At 36.2% G+C, this 17733-nt stretch overlaps 5 protein-coding genes and 1 long non-coding RNA gene across 6 annotated transcripts; all 6 read right to left on the reverse strand.

Moving 5' to 3' along the window:
- Positions 1–778: 778 nt before the first annotated feature.
- LOC125578413 lies at positions 779–4717 on the reverse strand. The gene is made up of 2 exons (XM_048741028.1): positions 3320–4717; positions 779–3236 (listed from the first exon to the last, which is right to left on the reverse strand). Exon 2 carries the CDS (start codon positions 2632–2634, stop codon positions 964–966), a length of 1671 nt encoding a protein of 556 aa, XP_048596985.1. The 5' UTR covers positions 2635–3236; positions 3320–4717; the 3' UTR covers positions 779–963.
- A 197-nt stretch (positions 4718–4914) lies between these two features.
- On the reverse strand, positions 4915–6935 carry LOC106451349 (embryogenesis-associated protein EMB8). The gene is made up of 8 exons (XM_048741029.1): positions 6446–6935; positions 6243–6371; positions 6041–6172; positions 5814–5956; positions 5633–5730; positions 5467–5561; positions 5317–5370; positions 4915–5235 (listed from the first exon to the last, which is right to left on the reverse strand). Exons 1-8 carry the CDS (start codon positions 6827–6829, stop codon positions 5047–5049), a joined length of 1224 nt encoding a protein of 407 aa, XP_048596986.1. The 5' UTR covers positions 6830–6935; the 3' UTR covers positions 4915–5046.
- Positions 6936–8371: 1436 nt separating this feature from the next.
- Positions 8372–9245, reverse strand: LOC106408928. Its single transcript, XR_007316509.1, has 2 exons — positions 8844–9245; positions 8372–8770 (listed from the first exon to the last, which is right to left on the reverse strand). It is a non-coding gene; the product is annotated as an uncharacterized LOC106408928 (long non-coding RNA).
- A 662-nt stretch (positions 9246–9907) lies between these two features.
- On the reverse strand, positions 9908–10587 carry LOC106426123. Its single transcript, XM_022709597.2, has one exon. It carries the CDS (start codon positions 10465–10467, stop codon positions 10021–10023), a length of 447 nt encoding a protein of 148 aa, XP_022565318.1. The 5' UTR covers positions 10468–10587; the 3' UTR covers positions 9908–10020.
- Positions 10588–10802: 215 nt separating this feature from the next.
- Positions 10803–15155, reverse strand: LOC106415708 (uncharacterized protein At3g50808; the record flags this gene model as incomplete). Its single annotated transcript, XM_022709603.2, has 2 exons — positions 10803–14760; positions 14877–15155. Coding segments are annotated over 2 exons (444 nt in total), but the record flags the coding sequence as incomplete, so codon positions are not given.
- LOC106453603 (putative F-box/LRR-repeat protein 23) lies at positions 15141–17577 on the reverse strand. Its single transcript, XM_048740517.1, has 2 exons — positions 16382–17577; positions 15141–16198 (listed from the first exon to the last, which is right to left on the reverse strand). Exons 1-2 carry the CDS (start codon positions 16733–16735, stop codon positions 15878–15880), a joined length of 675 nt encoding a protein of 224 aa, XP_048596474.1. The 5' UTR covers positions 16736–17577; the 3' UTR covers positions 15141–15877.
- Between the last annotated feature and the right edge of the window lie 156 nt (positions 17578–17733).

Below are 17733 nucleotides of genomic sequence, written 5' to 3' on the forward strand. Positions count from 1 at the left end.
CAGGATGGGCTTCCGATTGCGACAAATGTGATTCCTGAGATATATGTTTGAACAAAAAAAAAAAAATCACCCATTACTCGTAGGAGAGTCGAACCCGGGTCGATCAAATGTTTCGGTATCATAGGTTTCGTGGTTTAGCCGCTAGGCTGAGGAGAATCATCTGTTAGTTGCTTCCACATAATTGAATTTACCCATACAATTTATAGTATAAATACATTGGAAAGATCTTTGATAGTTCAGGATGGGCTTCCGATTGCGACAAATGTGATTCCTGTGATATATGTTTGAACAAAAAAAAAAAAATCACCCATTACTCGTAGGAGAGTCGAACCCGGGTCGATCAAATGTTTCGGTATCATAGGTTTCGTGGTTTAGCCGCTAGGCTGAGGAGAATCATCTGTTAGTTGCTTCCACATAATTGAATTTACCCATACAATTTATAGTATAAATACATTGGAAAGATCTTTGATAGTTCAGGATGGGCTTCCGATTGCGACAAATGTGATTCCTGTGATATATGTTTGAACAAAAAAAAAAAAAATCACCCATTACTCGTAGGAGAGTCGAACCCGGGTCGATCAAATGTTTCGGTATCATAGGTTTCGTGGTTTAGCCGCTAGGCTGAGGAGAATCATCTGTTAGTTGCTTCCACATAATTGAATTTACCCATACAATTTATAGTATAAATACATTGTATATTACAAAAGTTGGATGTTACAAAAGTTGGATGGGATTCCAGAATAGTTGAATATTACTGTGTTTTTTTCTAGCAAAGAAGTTTAAACTAAAAATTGAAATGAGATCAAAAGATAATGTTGTATATTACAAAAGTTGTAAGAAATCATACTTATTCAGGATAGGGTTCCAAAAGAAAAAATGTATATGGTCTTGTGCATATCATGTAACCATCAAAATAGCCAAACATCCAAATAATAATCGATAAAAATGTAAAAATGTAGAACTTCATCCTATAGGCCTCTGGCATGTGATCTTGTTGTGCCCTCCTGTGCCACATCTGCTGCACTTGTGGGACTGAGATTTAGATCCAGGAACCCCAAACTCGCCAACGGATCTCTTTCTCTTTGTAGGAGGGCGTCCACTTTTCTTTTTGGTAGCTGGAGGTGGGTAAGACAGTTCATCAATATTCTCTGGATAGGTGGACGTTGACAACTCTCCACCAGGATGTATGCTTTCAGCATAAGCTTTAGCCCACGTTTCTGTCAAGTGAGAAGCATCAACAAAACGGTTTTCATCTCTCTTGATATGCTTAGCAGCAGCGATGGCATGGATGCAGGGGATCTTGTCAATGTCGAAAACATTACATGTGCAATGCCGCTTCTCCAAGTCAACAACAAACTTCATTGTTTCATTCTTCACCTCAAACTCGCTTCGATCAACTTGATACACATTCAACAACATTGCGGCCCCTAACCTAGATACCAATTTCTGAACAACTTTTGGAGTAACCAGGTGCTTATGTTTCGCAGCCGCTTCGCGTCGCTCAAAAAACCAAGTGGTCATCGTCAATCTGATAGTTTCAAGGAGAGAGATAATGGGCAACTCACGAGGCATCTTCAACATAGAATTGAGAGACTCTGCAATGTTGGTAGTCATGATATTATACCTGTTCGCAGGCGCATAGCTTCGTGCCCACTTCCTAAAATCAGACTCTTCCAGATACTTAGCCAATTCAGGACATTTATCCTTTATGTCCTTGAAGATTAACCAGAACTCGTGACACGTATAGGCATCAGCAGCGCTTTCCACCAGAGGTAGCAACCCAGTCTTCGCATATGTAGGAGTGATGTTGCGGAGCAGATGGATCCTGCAAATTCCATGGTGAGATAAGGGATATACATCCTCCAACGCTGAAGAAATGGAGTTAGCCCTGTCTGATACAAAAACAAGATCCGAAGCGTCCGGGATCTTCTGGCTCAAACCTCTAAAGAACCATTTCCAAGAGGCGCCGTTTTCTGCGTCAACCACTGCAAAAGCGAGAGGATATAGATGATAATTCCCATCTTGAGCACAAGCTGCCAATAAAGTCCCATTGAATTTTCCCTTCAGAAATGTACCATCTACTGCAATAACTCTCCTCATCAATGAAAATCCCCTTATCGATGGACCAAAAGCCACAAATGCATACTTGAACTTTCCTGCAGCATCAACATGTTGATAAGTCAAGGAACCAGGGTTTGTTTCTGTGATTTTATACAACCACCTAGACAAATTGTAATAGCTGTCTTCAGGAGTCCCTCTAACCAAAATCTGAGCTTCTTCTCTCACTCTCCAAGCTTGTTTGTAATTGATGTGAACACCATGCAGCATCCTGACCTGTTCAATGATCTGTTTCGGTTTGAGACCTTCCTTTTTTTCTCCATAATTGCTGGAAATCAAAGAACCCAACAACTTTGCAGATGCTTGTCTGTGGTTGGCTTTCCTGTGTGTTGTATCGCATGTATGCTCATGAACATACTTTTTAACAACGAAAAAATCTGAAACAGGTAGCTTGATAGCACGCATCCTCCACGTGCAATTTTCATCAACACAACTCAAAAGCACTCTTGACTTGTTAGAAGAGACAGTCTTGTACTCAAACTTCCACTCTAAAGCCCATTTCTTCATCCTCAACATCAACTCTCTCTTTGTCTTAAAATAGCTATTCACCTTAATATCGCCAGCTACTCTCGTGTTTGGTGAAAGTCCAATATGGACAGGGCTAAAATCCGGAAGAGCATTCAGAGGAACTGTAGAAACACCTTCATATAGAAAACTCTGCAAAAGTCAAGTAGTTCTGTAAGGCATAATACTTGATTATGAAGCATATCATGCAAACACAAACAGAAAAAGGGAATTAGGGACAATGTACCTGTTTTTCACTCTGCACAGTAGGAAGAATCACTGGATTGGCATTCAATGGAACAGTAGAAGCAAATGTATCAGAAGCTTGAATGTTACAGCTAGCTGAATCAGTACTAAAATCCGGAAGAGCATTCAGAGGAACTGTAGAAACACCTTCATATAGAAGACTCTGCAAAAGTCAAGTAGTTTTGTAAGGCATAGTACTTGATTATGAAGCATATCATGCAAACACAAACAGAAAAAGGGAATTAAGGACAATGTACCTGTTTTTCACTCTGCACAGTAGAAAGAATCGCTGGATTGGCATTCAATGGAACAGTAGAAGCAAATGTATCAGAAGCTTGAGTGTTACAGCTAACTGGATCAGTACTAACCTGCATAAGTCAAGTAGTTCTGTAAGGCATAATACTTGGTTATGAAGCATATCCTGAAAAGTCTAAGAAAAAATCATACAAACCTTAACACACAAACGACAGGTTCCATCAAATGCTCTAGTCTTGGAAATGAAAGTTCTGAGCTGACGAGTATTACCTATCGAGAGTGGGGGGAAACTTTCAATAATACATTTCATATCCAATGAAAAACCATAACTCAAACTGATTTCTTCCTCTTTAACACTAAAATCTTCAGAGACAATCTTCATCAAATCTTCATACAGTAGATCTTCTTCTATGGAAATGATTGATGCATTCCTCTTCAAATCAACAAGAAACTCCCACTGGAGAGATTCTTTTGAGATCCATTGTCCACAGATGCACAAAACTTCCATTGTTCTACAAAATCAACTTCAAATCATCAACAAATGAATAATATATAACAAAACCTAGATAATGTATAACAAAATGAAATGATTCAAACCTTAATCAAATCAGACACACGAGAGAGAGAATGAGATGAATAGACGTAGAAACGACAGATCAATTGAGAAACGACGACGACGATAAAATAAACGGAGAGACGACGACGACGGATCAACGGAGAGGCGAAGACGACGACGGAGAGACGACGACGACGACGACGATGACGACGACGGAGAGACGACGACGACAAGGACGGGGAGACGACGACGGAGAGACGACGACGACGACGACGGAGAGACGAGAAGAAGAAGCGATGAAACGAGGACGGCGACAAATTGATTTCAAATTTGTTTTTTAAATTAGTTAAAGAAGGGGGCATAAGGGTAAATTGCCCCTTTAATGAAACCTATTTTTGTGAATTCTGATCCTGAGTGCTAGTTTGGGGAGGAAAACTTCATTTAGTGTTCTTTGTGTCATTTTCTCTAAGTTAAATAATCCAGGAAATGTAATTAATATTATTTTATTCTTCTATGTTACAGTATTTATTAAATCGAGTATTCAAACTCAAATATGTTCACTTTGTAGTTTAGTAGTTTACCAAACATACTATTCTTTTTTCATTTAATGTTCAGTTTCTGGGAACAACAAAGTGATCGAAACCAATTACATGCCCATGCTTGAAAGCGAAACACGCTTTGGACTTTCTTTTGCTTCATCGTATATTGCCTTACTTCATTACATATAATGTTTTCATTTTAATATACAAAACAAAGTACTTAACATCAAGAAAATAATTAAAAATGTTAAAAGTTCACCAAAAAATAAAATAAAGGAATTATAAGAAATCTTAACAAATTTTGGAAGGATACACTCTATTAGACTTGTACATTAAATAATGGTACCTTTAAATATTTTATTCTAAGATTTTTCTTTGCATAATCTAACAAAGCATAGAATTTAAATACAGTATGTGGTTTCGTTGTGATAAGTCAAAGATGATATGGGTGGTCATCAAATCAACTTGGGACCTTTTTAGATAGGATGACTTACTGAAGATAGTATTGAATTTGGAAAGGCGATAACTCTTAAACTATGTTTCTTTGCGTCTATAATTTCATGTTCACAACAATAGCGGAAGAGAAAAACTATTCAACAAAACTAGACTTGAATTTGATGAACGTCCTCCAAGATTAATCTCTCCAATTAATGAACATTCTCACATGTTTTTTTCTCTTATGATGGGTCACTAATCTTATTGAAACAAATAATTATTTTGTGCAAGAACTCTTATACACCATAATTCTTTGCGTGTTTATATAATTCTTGTTCATAACAATAAATGTATATCAGTATATATATAAGTGAAACACACTAATCAACAGAACTAGACTTGAATTTGGTGAACATCCTCCAACAATCTCTCCCCATTAATGGTTTCACAACTCTCTACATGTTGCAGAAACTCCATTACCACCGGGTCGGTCCAAGGAGCTCCATTTGGAGCTCCTTCACCTGCCACCCACCCCAAATGCCCTCCTCTTGGTGTTACTATCAGCATGCAGTTAGGGTTTGCCTGTCACTTTTAGTTGTTAGATAGACTTTAAAAAAAAATCACTTTTAAGTGAATAAAGAGCCTTTGATCATTGTCTCTTACCTTGATGTCTTCTCGAGGGATCCCTCTATCAGGAGCAATCGGATCGTTTGCTGCCTGCATTTCATATCATACAACACATGAACATTTAAAGAAGCCATATTCTAGTTTCTAAACCTTATTGGTTCATTACTCATTTGTTTAGGGATTCACCTGAATGCAAAGCAAGGGAATACGGACATGCTTTATCGCTTTGGAGCTGCTCGACTTGGAATAGTACTCATCTACTGTCTTGAAACCAAATGACACTGTTACATGAAAAAAGGTTTGTTACATCATTGCAGCTGTGTGCCCTCAAGATTCTTTATATGCAACTAACCTCGAGTTAAGCCTTCATCGAAGTCCCTAACAGTGTCAGCATTTGCAGCCATGGGAATGTTGAACCCACCTCCTATATCTTCAAAAAGAAGAGAATGTCTGCAGAAAGAGATAAACTAAAATGTGACAATAATGACTTAACCAACCAGAAGAAAACCAAACAGAAGGAAACGAACAACTACTTGCTAAAGATTCTACGAAGAGATCTCGACAATGCCTTGTCATAAACATTGTTAAAACCCTTGTGGAAATCTTCATCAGCTATAACCAAATCAAAAGGGTTGCACAAGGAAACAGCAGCAGAGAGAGTGCAGTTATGAGACTCCTGCAACACAGAAGAACAATGTCGATCATATAAACAGCAAAGCTATGCATTCAATCATCTTACAATGGATCCTTAAAGCTAAACCTGACCGAGATAGTTAACAAGAATGTTGCCACCAAGAGACCATCCTGCTGCATACAAATTAGCTCTAGGGAATCTAGCACCAACATGAGCAATCACTTCACTTATGTCTCCTAAAAACGAAGCCGAGTAGAACTGCATACACACTTCAGTCTACCAACAAGAAGCTAACTCATCAATGATGAAAGAGTAGAGAAGCCAAAACCTGAGGAGTAGTAACAGGACTGTCTCCACAACCTCTGCTATTAAACACCACACAACGCCATTTCATACTTCGAGCTCGTAACAACATGTGTCTCACATACGAGTCTTGGCTTCCTCCAGTCAAACCTGGCTGCACATTTTTTTAAAAGATTCAATTTTTATAATCAAGATCAAGTTTTTGAATCAAGGGCTTTGAGAATGTACCAATAAGATAAGGATCGGAGACTCGGGAGGGAGGCTACTGTCGTCTCCGGCGACCCAATCAAGAGCCACGGAGCCGTTATCTTTCGTGCGGAGACACTCGCGGCGGAGTCTAACGGAAGGAACAGAGCGGTAGAACGCGGCGTAGATGGTCTCCACGTGGCGGTTAAACCCGATAAGAGGAAACGCGTCGTAAGGTTTGGAGAGTGAGTCTTTTAGAGGCGGTAGGAAACGGTCGGTTCCTCCGCCGATGACTTCGACGGAGGCGTGGTGAAGGCGGGGCATTTCGGAGGGTTTTGAATCAGTGGCGGCGAAAATGGAGAAATGGCGGCGGAGAGTGCGAGCTGAGGCTAGTGGCGGAGATGAGGCGAAGGCGAGTCTCGCCATTGCTCCGCCACGGCGTCGTTTTGGGTGGACAAAAGGAAGTGGTTTACGCTACTGCGCCTAATAACTGCCTAAAGCGGAAAGCAATGTTTGTGTGGTCGGGAAATTTGAACTGGTTTTGCAGTTAAGCCCTTGAATAGTTTGTTAATTCGAAAATCAACTCTTAGTTACAACAATCTTAACTTTTTCAACCCTATCACGTATTTATAGCCCATAACAAAAATGGGCCCTGGACTTGTATTCTAGTGTCTTTGCAAACCTGACATGTTTTCTTTTAACGCAATGTTTCTCTCATGGATGATGGATCTGTTGACATTATGTCATGATTCCATGCTGGATTTCACCTCTAATATCATGTTGGAAATGAGAGACTATGAGTGTTTAACTATATGAGATCAATTGACAACAATTCTTCTGTACCTTCAAACTGAGAGGTGAAAAGCATGGACTGGTGGATTTGGTACTGTAGAAATGTTGAAGATATCTTTGATGCCAACTTTAATTCTCTCACTCTTGCTTATGTTATCTCTTCTCTAACATTCCTCGTGTTCTCTTTGGTATCTTTAGTTTAGAGAGATAAGAAAAGATATATTGTTACTCTTAGCTTCGACATTGATTCTTTGAATCCTTTTCCTGGAATATTTTCTTGAATCATTCTTGGGATTTCATTATTTCAAATTCGATATCTTTTAAAAAAAAGAAACAAAATATTCTCAAATTATATTATGTTTTTAAAATAAAAAAATAAAAAAGATAATAGTTACAGAAAAAAGAATTAAAAAATATATATTTTTAATGTTGTCAACAAAACACTAAACCCTAAATCCTAATCTCTAAACCCTAAATCCTAAACCCTAAACCCTTGGGTAAACCCTAAACCCTTGGGTAAACCCTAAACCCTTGGATAAATCCTAAACTCTAAATAAAAAACGACTAAAACTCTAAACCCTAAACGCTTGAATGTTTTAGTGTATAGTGATTTTGATTTAGAGTTAAGGATTTATCCTAGAGTTTAGGATTTATCCTAGAGTTTAGGGTTTATCCAAGAGTTTAGGGTTTAGGATTAAGGGTTTAGGGATTAGAATTTAGGGTTTAGGGTTTAATGTTATGCTGATGACGTAAAATATTTTTTTTTGTAATTATTATTATTTTTTTATCTTTTAATTTTAAAAACATAATATAATTTGACAATATTTTGTTTCCTTTTTTAAAAGATATCGAATATAAAATAAGACAAATCTTATTGGTTGGTGAACCCTAGGGGTGGACCAAAGAATAAGTTTATTTTCTTATAGTAACACTAACACATTACACACATATATATTTGTAGTATATTCTCTAGTTACTACAAACTCATTTATGGATATCTCAACTCTCTACTTATACTAAATTTACAAGCAAACCTAAACAATTTACCTTACACATCAACTCTTTAGTTTCCTTGTGAATAAATCTAACTAGTTAATCTAATTCTTTTTGATGTGTAAGTTTTTGTTATACAACCTTTAAGATTTATCTTTACTTTGTCTGGTTTTTTGCCTTCTCTGTTTGTTAATTTGTTCTTTTATTCCTTTTGTTCGTTTAATGGCTTTTATTGTATCTGATTACAGATAACGGGATTTTCAAATGGAACTAAGAGCATCATTATCCTACCAACTCATAATGGGTTGCTTAATAATATAATAATAGTATTTAAGGAGATAATTTGGGTAAGAGACTTAGCTAAGCAACTTGACATTTTTCCTCCTCCATTGCAAGGCTCTTGTTTTAGGGTGTTTAAAAATTTTGAAGATTCTTTTGTCAATATTATGTTCTTCAAAGGAGACCATTCAATACACAAAACATACGGCAAGAGAGGAGAAGAGAAGAAGAGTATTCACTTGTTAGAATCCGGCCATCCTCCAGGGAATAAGAAGACCACCTCCTCAAACCCCAAGAAGTTATCTGCATTTCCATCATAAACAAAAAGCAAACAATCAGAGATGGCACAACTACAAAAAAAAACAAAAACAGAGACTTGAAAAAAAGATAGGACTACTAAAAGTGTGTTCCATTCTTGTGGTTACACGAGAAACATAAATGGGATCAGAAGGAACATGGAGATATGTAATAAAAGTTGGAGATATGTAATAAACAAATTTTTACCAAAAACAAGTTTTTTGTAAGTCTTGTTGTAAATCAAGAATCAAAGATTCCAACTTTTGACAAAGTTCATCATTACCTAAACCAAAAAACAAAACTCTTACACATAAACTAACACACACACGCCTCACTCTTCCCTGAACTCATCTTCTCCCTCTACCTCCATGTGAAGGCTCGGTTCTGTCGAAACCATCAATAAGATTTACAAAAGCCACAACACAAAACTATCAATAAGATTTGCAGAATATCTCTTTACTAAGTTAAAGCCTCACCTTAGTCATCGAGATCGTGGCTGATCGTCCCATCGCCGGCGATAAGCCCGTCGGAGAAGTTAGCGTTTCGGTGAAGGAGCTTTTGGATCAGAACAAGGACGGCGGCGAGGAGGAGAAACGGTGATGTACGCGGTGAGACGATCGAACCCAAACCCTATCCCTCGAGACGATCAAAGAGGACGACGAGATCATCCCAAGAGAAGAGATCAATCACGACATTTTGGAATCGAAATCTACTGATTTCAGGAAGTGGGGAGAGAGACAGAGATAGAAATGAGAGAGAGAAGGAGATAAGCAACGTAGCTTATTGTTCCTAATTAAGCGATGGTGCTTGAATTAAAAGATAATTTTCTTTTTCTTTTAATTAAAATTAATCTAAGCAATCTACCTAAGCAACCTGGATAATCATGCTCTAACCTAATTACCTATATGCTGTCGCTTAAGCTAACTGTCATCAACGATATTAACAAGCTGAGGGCAAAAGCGTAAATAATGTAAAACGCGGTGTTGACCAAGAAAAGCCAGAGAGGACTGAATGTAACAAGTTGCAACTTGCATCTGTATGTTGCTTCCCTCTTTTGAACTGTATGAAATTGCAATTTATTAGCTCTGGATCACTTCATCCTCGTGATTAAAGTCTCAATTTGTTCATTTTTATACAGAACTATTAGATAGTGAAATCAACTGGATATATATATTTTAGCAAAAAAAAAAAACTGGATATATATAAAAAGTCAAACTGTCTAGTTACAATTTACACATCTTCTGACCAAATTACTCCTACTCTGTTATTGAACTTAACTCCACCGTAAACTTCCTCCTCCCTCTTCCGCCGCACCCATTTCTCTTCACTCTCTTAACTCTACACTCACCACCAGAAACCCTTCTCCCTTCACCTTCATGACCACAACTCCAACCGCTTTTGGTAAGCGCGGAGCTCGCTTTAACCGCCAAAGCCGCCATTTGCTCTGCTCTTAGTGGATGATTAAGCCATGTCAAAGGTAAAACGAAGTAAAGCTCTCCAGGCCGGAGATCCTCGCTGCCACCGACCGCTACAACGGCGTCGTCGAAGTCCATATCGTCGGAGTTACAAACAAAACTCGTGGGATTCTTTTGAAGAATCTGCCACACTTTCACTGGTGATGAAAACTCTTGTAACGTTCCGTCTGGTAGAATCAGCTTCGCCGTCTCTGTTCTCCGAGATTCACTTGAACTGCAAGCTCCCATTTTCGTGTAATTTTGACTCGTGAGTTCAAGAAAGTTTGTAGATAGAAAGAGAGATAGAGAAGATCTTGTTTGTGTTTTGAAGGAGATGCATGCTTCGTGGGGCTTTATATATACAATGAGTTTAACGAAAAGGAGCCTCGTGATTCGGAAACTTCAAGCAACTTTAAGTTTTTGTCGTTTATTGCTCAAAATCAGACAGAACAGCTCATGTAATCTTGTTGTCGAATCTATTTTACAACTTTACCCCTCTTGTGAGACCTATCAGCGAAAATATGAGGGTATTTCGGGAAATATGGTGGAAGAGACGTGGCGAAGAAGGAGAGAAGAAAGGAGTGAAAAGTCCAAGTGGCGAAACATGAGAGAGTGGAGACAAAGAGACAAGGCTTAGGTGGCCGGGCGTTCTATTCTCCGGCGGATGGGGTGCAACTGCAACGAAGCTGAGCATCACGTGAAGGCAACAGAGACTTAAGCATGAGTGGGGCCAAGCTGAGTCGGGTCGGGTTCGGTCCCATTTAGATTCATTCGGTTTCGTGGGTCACCTAACGAGAGATTCGGGTCTTTAAACTCTATGTACGTGCATCACATTATTTTTTTTTAATTTAAATTTTCGTATGAACATGCATCAATAATGCCATTCAACTCGAAATTATTGAGTGTCTATCTACACGGTATTACGGCCCACAACGCTGCATCGAATTTTCTTGTGTTGTTATAATTGTAACATAAGTACAATGTTACATTTTTAAATGTTTTGATTAGGATCGATTTGTTGAAGAATATCGCTTTCCGTTGGACCCCTTACAGAAAATAATTGTTTTGTAGTTTCCAAAGTCGGATACAATATATTAAATTTCGTAGGCTTCAATTATATGAAGTTATGAACCTCTATCATTATATTTTCCGCTGAATGAACCTTTATTATTCCCTATCACTTTTAATACCTTTTCACCCAAAAAGAACTCTGTTTTGATTAACATTATTGTTTAAAATTATAAAGGAGTTTGATCTGTTGTCTGAGATTAGGATCACTTATTCACCCACGTATCCGACGAACTATTTTTTTTTAGTTTGTGCGTCTTATAATTGAAAGATAATAAAAGCGATTTTGTCCGATTTCTCCTGCTTTTTTGCATATGATGAAGAGGAACTAGCTAGTCTCGATTCGCACAGATACACTACAATAATCTTTGTTTTGCACTATTATTAAATAAAACACATCTTGGCTGACCGTTACTATAACGTTATATAACCATCACGATAAGGTATGTTGTAGGATGCCAAAATTGACGTTTGATATTGTATGTTGTAACTGTAAAATTCCAAAATTGACGTTTGATAAATTGATGTATATTTTCCCTCTAAGATTTAAGTAATAATATATCATTGTACACATTTTACATAGTACAAATGGGGATAAATTGATATAATAATGCATGACGAGTGCCTGTTAGTCATGTGTATATATATGGCTTATATAAATTACTGAATATAAATTTAAATATGATAGATAAAAAACATGTGAAAACCTATACTATGAATTTAAAAAATTTGGTCAAATAAAATGAGGTAAGGGATAAAAAATATGATACCATGTGAGGTAAGATCTTCCCAACAGAGAGAATAGTAAGAATCTCTAGCGTCAATACAAAAACTACCATCTCCTGATACTTGGTGGGTGAACGGTACCGTATGTAGTAATTTAATGTAAAGTGGGTATTTACATTAATTGTAATATCATTAAGAAAATGGAACCATTATCATTAATATGAGATTTTAAAGATGTATTCGGTCTGAAATTATCCAGAGTGTTATGTGCGATCCACGCCAATAGATTTGGCTTAATTTATTTGCTAAAAAAGCCTGTAGGATTGTTTATGACATTTGTCTCAATATTCAAAGACAAATACAGACGAACTTATTCATTATCCACACAGTAATTAATACAATGAAGAGTATTGGGGAAAACAATAGCACGATATAAATCACAAATATATTATCTTGAGGGTATTAAGATTAAACTATATAAACAAGATGATTTAGACAAGAAAAAAAAAGATCACATTCCATAAGAAACAGTTAGCAGTTTAACCTGGAAGTAAAAACAAAAAGAAAAGTCCAACATGCACACGGTACACATACCTAAACATCTCAAAAACCTCTTTTTTTTTTTTTTTGAACTTTCAAAAACCTCTTTAACCCTAGTAGAATGGAGATCTATATGGAGTCCCTTTCCTCCTATGTTTTCTCTTCACAATAGGTTCAAAAACATCTTCTGAATTCTCCTTTCTCTTCACAACATCGTCTAAACTCCCCATCATCTCATCGAGTTGTGATCCAAGAGTGTTCCTAAGCTGTTACAAATTAACAGTTATAGTGTTAAAATATTTACACAGACCAACAAATTAATTTGTCGAGTTATAATTGTAAAAGAAAAGAAAAAAAAAATCAGAAATGGAAATAGAAATAACATGTACCTGCATTCTATAGAACAGAAAGCAGAAGAAGCCGTTTCAAAATCCCAGCCACAGACTTTGCATCTATGTGAAACATTGTTTCTAAAACGATGAACATCATTCTCACATCTCTGATTAATCAAAACTATCCAAGACCGGTTCACAGAAAACATATGTATCCCAGATATGTCCATATATGATATGTGAAGTCTTTCCTTACGCCTGTCTGGTTTGAACATCTAAATGCCTGTGATTTCAAAGCCCAATAATCATAATTAAAGCTTGTTTTCATGTCAAAAGAGACTGAAATTTTGATTAAGTGGTTCCATCGACGAATGTGGGAATGTAATAATAGAGAAGAAGTTTTTTTATATAATGATTAAGGAAGAATATTGTTTACTTGAATGATAAGATGGTCTTGTGATCGTTCTTTTTGAAGCAGACATTGCAAATAGGAGGAATCATACAATCGCTACAGAAGTAACGTCGCTGTTCTTTGATGTGTTGATCGCATACTTCATGGAATAGTCTCGACTTCACCATCTGAATTAGCCATGGAAATCTTCTGATGCCAGCTCTGAACTTCAAAATTTTCTTTCATGCTTTTCGCCATACTTTAGAAGTTCTTTTAAACTGGAAGCAAATTCAATTTTTAGTGTAATTTGTTTCGGGATCGTCGTGTTGTTTACACTTTTAAAGAGTAAATTAATGGAGTTGTAGTAGAGAAGTTAGGGTTTGTGGATCTTTTAGTCTCAAATCGAAACTAATGTTTCCTTTTATCTTGTTCAATACAGTTCCTTTTTTGCTTTTTTCCAAACAAAAAAATGGGAAACTTTTTATTTGCTTGACCGCAAGTAATTTCTAAGTATGCTAAGAAGCAGAAGCATAAGCAGAAGCAATCGTAGAACCAATAAATATTGGTCAAACCGTTGATTGATGGAAACGAGAGAGAGTACATAAATAGTGTAGTACCTATCGGCGATGTGATGGAGGAGAGAATCAGTACAGAAACCAAATGTCAATTTACTCGAACTGCAAGAAAATGTTCCAAGTACGTACGCCAATGTCAATCTAAACCAAACCCCCTGGCTACGGTACCGTATATAGCAATTTGAGGTAATTAAAGTGGGTATATATCTACAGTTTAGTATGATTAATAAAATGGATCATTATCATTAATATGAGATGTGTAAGATGTATTCAGGAATTTTTTTTTTCTTTTCTCTTTTTACTACAATTTGGTGTATTCAGGAATATTCTGACTTGAAATTATCCAGAGAGTTATGGGCGGTCCCACGCCAATAGAATTTGCTTAACGTTTTGGCTAAAAATAGCCTATAGTTTATGGCATTTGTTTCAATATTTGGAGACAAACAAAGACTAAATAACTTGCTCAATTACTCATGCGCATGCACAGTAATACAGTGAAGATTATTGGGGAAAACAATAGCATGGTATATATATATCACAACTATATTATCTTGAGGGTATTAAGATTAAACTATACAAACATGATTTAGAAAAAAAAAAAATCACATTCCATAGAAACAATTATCAGTTTAATCTGGAAGTAAAAACAAAAGGAAAAGTCCAACAAGCACAAGCTACACATATTTAAATCTCAAAACCTCTTAAACCCTCACATATGTATGAAACTCCTTTAGGAGTTTAAATCCTAGTAGAATGGAGATCTGTATGGAGTCCCTTTCCTCCTATGTTTTCTCTTCATAATGGGTCCAGACACATCTTCTGAATTCTCCTTTCTCTTCACAACGGGTTCATCAACATCATCTGAACTCTCCATCATGTCATCGAGTTGTGATCCAAGAACGCTCCTAAACTATCAAATATTAACAAATAGTGTTAACATATTTACACAACGCAACAAATTTGTGGAGTTGCAATTGTAAGAGAAAAGTGAAAAAAAAACAGAAATAATTTACCATAATAATTTACCTTGCATTCTACAGAACAGAAAGCAGAAGAAGCAGTTTCAAAAGCCCATCCACAGACTTTGCATCTATGTGAAACATTGTTTCTAAAACAATGAACGTCACTCTCACATCTCTGATTAATAAAAACTATCCAAGACCGGTTCACAGAAAACATATGTATCCCAGATATGTCCATATAGTTTGATATGAAGTCTTTCCTTACTCCTGTCTGGTTTGAACATCTAAATGCCTGCGATTTCAAACCCCAATAATCATAATTAAAGCTTGTTTTCGTGTCAAAAGAGACCAGTTAACAGATTTACTTAACAAAAAAATAAGTTTTTAAAATAAAAATATTAAGGAGGAATATTGTTTACTTGGATGATAAGATGGTCTTTGTGATCGTTCTTTTTAAAGCAGACATTGCAAAAAGGAGGAATCATACAATCGCAACAGAAGTAACGTCGTTGTTCTTTGATGTGTTGATCGCATAATTCATGGAATAGTCTCGACTTCACCATCTGAATTAGCCATGGAAATCTTCTGATGCAGCTTTGAACTTCAAAAATCTCTTTCATACTTTCCACCATAATAGTTTTTTTTCTATCGGAAGCAAATTCAATATAGTGCGATATGTTTTTGAATCGGGGACTTCTACTTTTACACTTTTATAGAGCAGATAGAATAGTCAAGAAAGATTAGGGTTTATAGTTCTTTTTTTTTGTTAAGGTTCGGGTTTATCTTTCACTTCTAAATAAAAGCAAACGCTTCCTTTTTAGTTTTGCTCAATAAGAAATATCCTTTTAATGTTTTCCCACACAAAAAAAATATGGAAGTTTTTTGTTTGAGAAAAATAAATAATGGAAAACGTTTTTAAGATATGTGATAATAGTTCAAAGTCGCCAACTTTCAACAGTAAGTTGATACAACAACAATCATCATAACTTTCCAGAAACGAAATTTTGCAAGTATCTATCTGGTTGTTCAAGATCTTAAGAACATTGAAAAGTACTAATATCACATCTATAACCAAAACATATCATGAGGACCAGAGGTTGGGTCACCTGGGCGTCTCAAAACTCTGATTCTCTCCGCGCAAAGCTTCTCTAGGTCCCCAACAAGGTCAAGTCTCCAACACTCGCGTAAATCGAGATGTTCCAGGTGAAGACAGCCGTCGAGAATAGCTTGCAAGCCCGTGTTGCTCATATATGGGTTCCCAGAAAGTTGGAGATTGCGTAGTTTCGGCATGCTTTCAGCAATCGCTATGGCAAACTCATCATCACTATAACTAAGCACAGGGTAGTTTAGCTTCAATGTCTTAATTAAGATTTGGACAAGACTTGCCTACAGCTTTCAGAATCTCCTCTTCAAATGAGCAGTATGAAATGTCTAGTTCTTCAAGAAACGGAAGTTTCCCAGCTGCTTGGAGAAGCCCATCGTTTATTTCATGACACATTGCGATTCTTAGGGTTCTCAGGTTCCTTGAGCTGCAAGTAATTGTTCTAACTTCTAAGTACACCAAGAAACATATATAGCCATCGTAGAATCAATCGAAACTATGTACCTATCGGCAATGTGATTCAGGAGAGAATCAGTACAGAAATACCAAATGTCAATCTCAACCAAACCGCCCTGGCTACGGTCGACAGCGTTGCGACACATGGCCACGTGACGAGACCTGGTCAAAGAGTCCATGAATCCCAAGTCGTTGTGCATATTAATCTTCCGCCACATCGAAGGTTCTTCACAGACGCTATGCCACGATTTGCACACTTTCTGAGCCTTTTCCAGTATATCCACCGTGCCAAGACGGCTCAGTATCGACCATGTTAATTCCGGCGGAAGCCCCGCCCAGTCTCTGTATCGTCCGTCTTTCGTCATCGCCGGGAAGCAAGAACGAGGAGAAAGACAAGAAGAAGAGAGACGTCACAGTTCGAGCAATAGAGGATAATATATGAGCTAATATTACTCATTCAATGGTTCATATATGAGCTTTATATGTTAAAATCAAGGAATACTAATTTTACCATATAAACTTGATACCATTTCCAAATTTACTTTTAAATGATTAACACTTTCATAAATGTCTTACATTTTTGACAAAAAAAAAGACTGTACTAATCATCCTAAAGAATTTATAAAACATTTGTAAAGATGTGTATACGTATGGAATAGTTTATTTTTCTGGTAAGCCTCTTAAGTCTTAAGCTTCGCTATCTGCGCGGATGTTTGTTTTTACTTTTTTTTTTATAAATAAATATTTATTTGTATAAGTGATAATATATATTTTTAAATTTATCCGTTCAAATAATTGTTTAATATAACATTTTTAAAAATACTAATTTTATAGTTTATATTGTGATTTTTTTTTCATCAACAAACAGACTCATATAGATTCTATAGTTTATATTGTGATATCATCCATATTTTTAGAATCTGACCAGACGATTGAGTAAAAACTTGTTAGTATTATTTTGAACAAGTTACCGCTATGATAAAATTGGTAGACACGCTGCTCTTAAGAAGCAATGATAGAGCATCTCGGTTCGAGTCCGAGTAGCAGCATAAAATCTTATAAAAGAGATATTATAAGTTTTATAATCAAATTAATAACAAATGTATTTTTATTTTTTGGAAGCATGCAACCGCACGGGTATTTATTTTCACTTTTTATAACTAAATTATTCTTTTTATTCATAATTTTTATAATATATATTTATAATTTACATGTATGATATAATTGTTTTAAAATGGCATTTTAAAACATAAAATTCTATTTATCATAATAAATAAATATATTTTTGTTTTTCTACCATCAATTATATCATCTATATTTTTTATCATATTTATTTTATCGTATTTATAAATAATTGGACTTT

This window comes from Brassica napus, chromosome A9 (genome assembly GCF_020379485.1).
Source record: "Brassica napus cultivar Da-Ae chromosome A9, Da-Ae, whole genome shotgun sequence".
Lineage (NCBI taxonomy): Eukaryota > Viridiplantae > Streptophyta > Magnoliopsida > Brassicales > Brassicaceae > Brassica > Brassica napus.

What these genes read in the sequence shown, in the direction of transcription:
- LOC106426123 (XM_022709597.2), bottom strand. Translation starts at nt 10,467, where the DNA reads ATGGGAGCTTGCAGTTCAAGTGAATCTCGGAGAACAGAGACGGCGAAG.
- LOC125578413 (XM_048741028.1), bottom strand. Translation starts at nt 2,634, where the DNA reads ATGTTGAGGATGAAGAAATGGGCTTTAGAGTGGAAGTTTGAGTACAAG.
- LOC106453603 (XM_048740517.1), bottom strand. Translation starts at nt 16,735, where the DNA reads ATGACGAAAGACGGACGATACAGAGACTGGGCGGGGCTTCCGCCGGAA. An exon ending in ATTCTACGATGGCTATATAT is followed by an intron (nt 16,199 to 16,381) that starts GTTTCTTGGTGT and finishes TGAAAGCTGTAG; the next exon opens with GCAAGTCTTGTCCAAATCTT.
- LOC106451349 (XM_048741029.1), bottom strand. Translation starts at nt 6,829, where the DNA reads ATGGCGAGACTCGCCTTCGCCTCATCTCCGCCACTAGCCTCAGCTCGC. An exon ending in TTGTTAACTATCTCGGTCAG is followed by an intron (nt 5,957 to 6,040) that starts GTTTAGCTTTAA and finishes TCTGTGTTGCAG; the next exon opens with GAGTCTCATAACTGCACTCT. An exon ending in CTTCGTAGAATCTTTAGCAA is followed by an intron (nt 5,731 to 5,813) that starts GTAGTTGTTCGT and finishes CTCTTTCTGCAG; the next exon opens with ACATTCTCTTCTTTTTGAAG.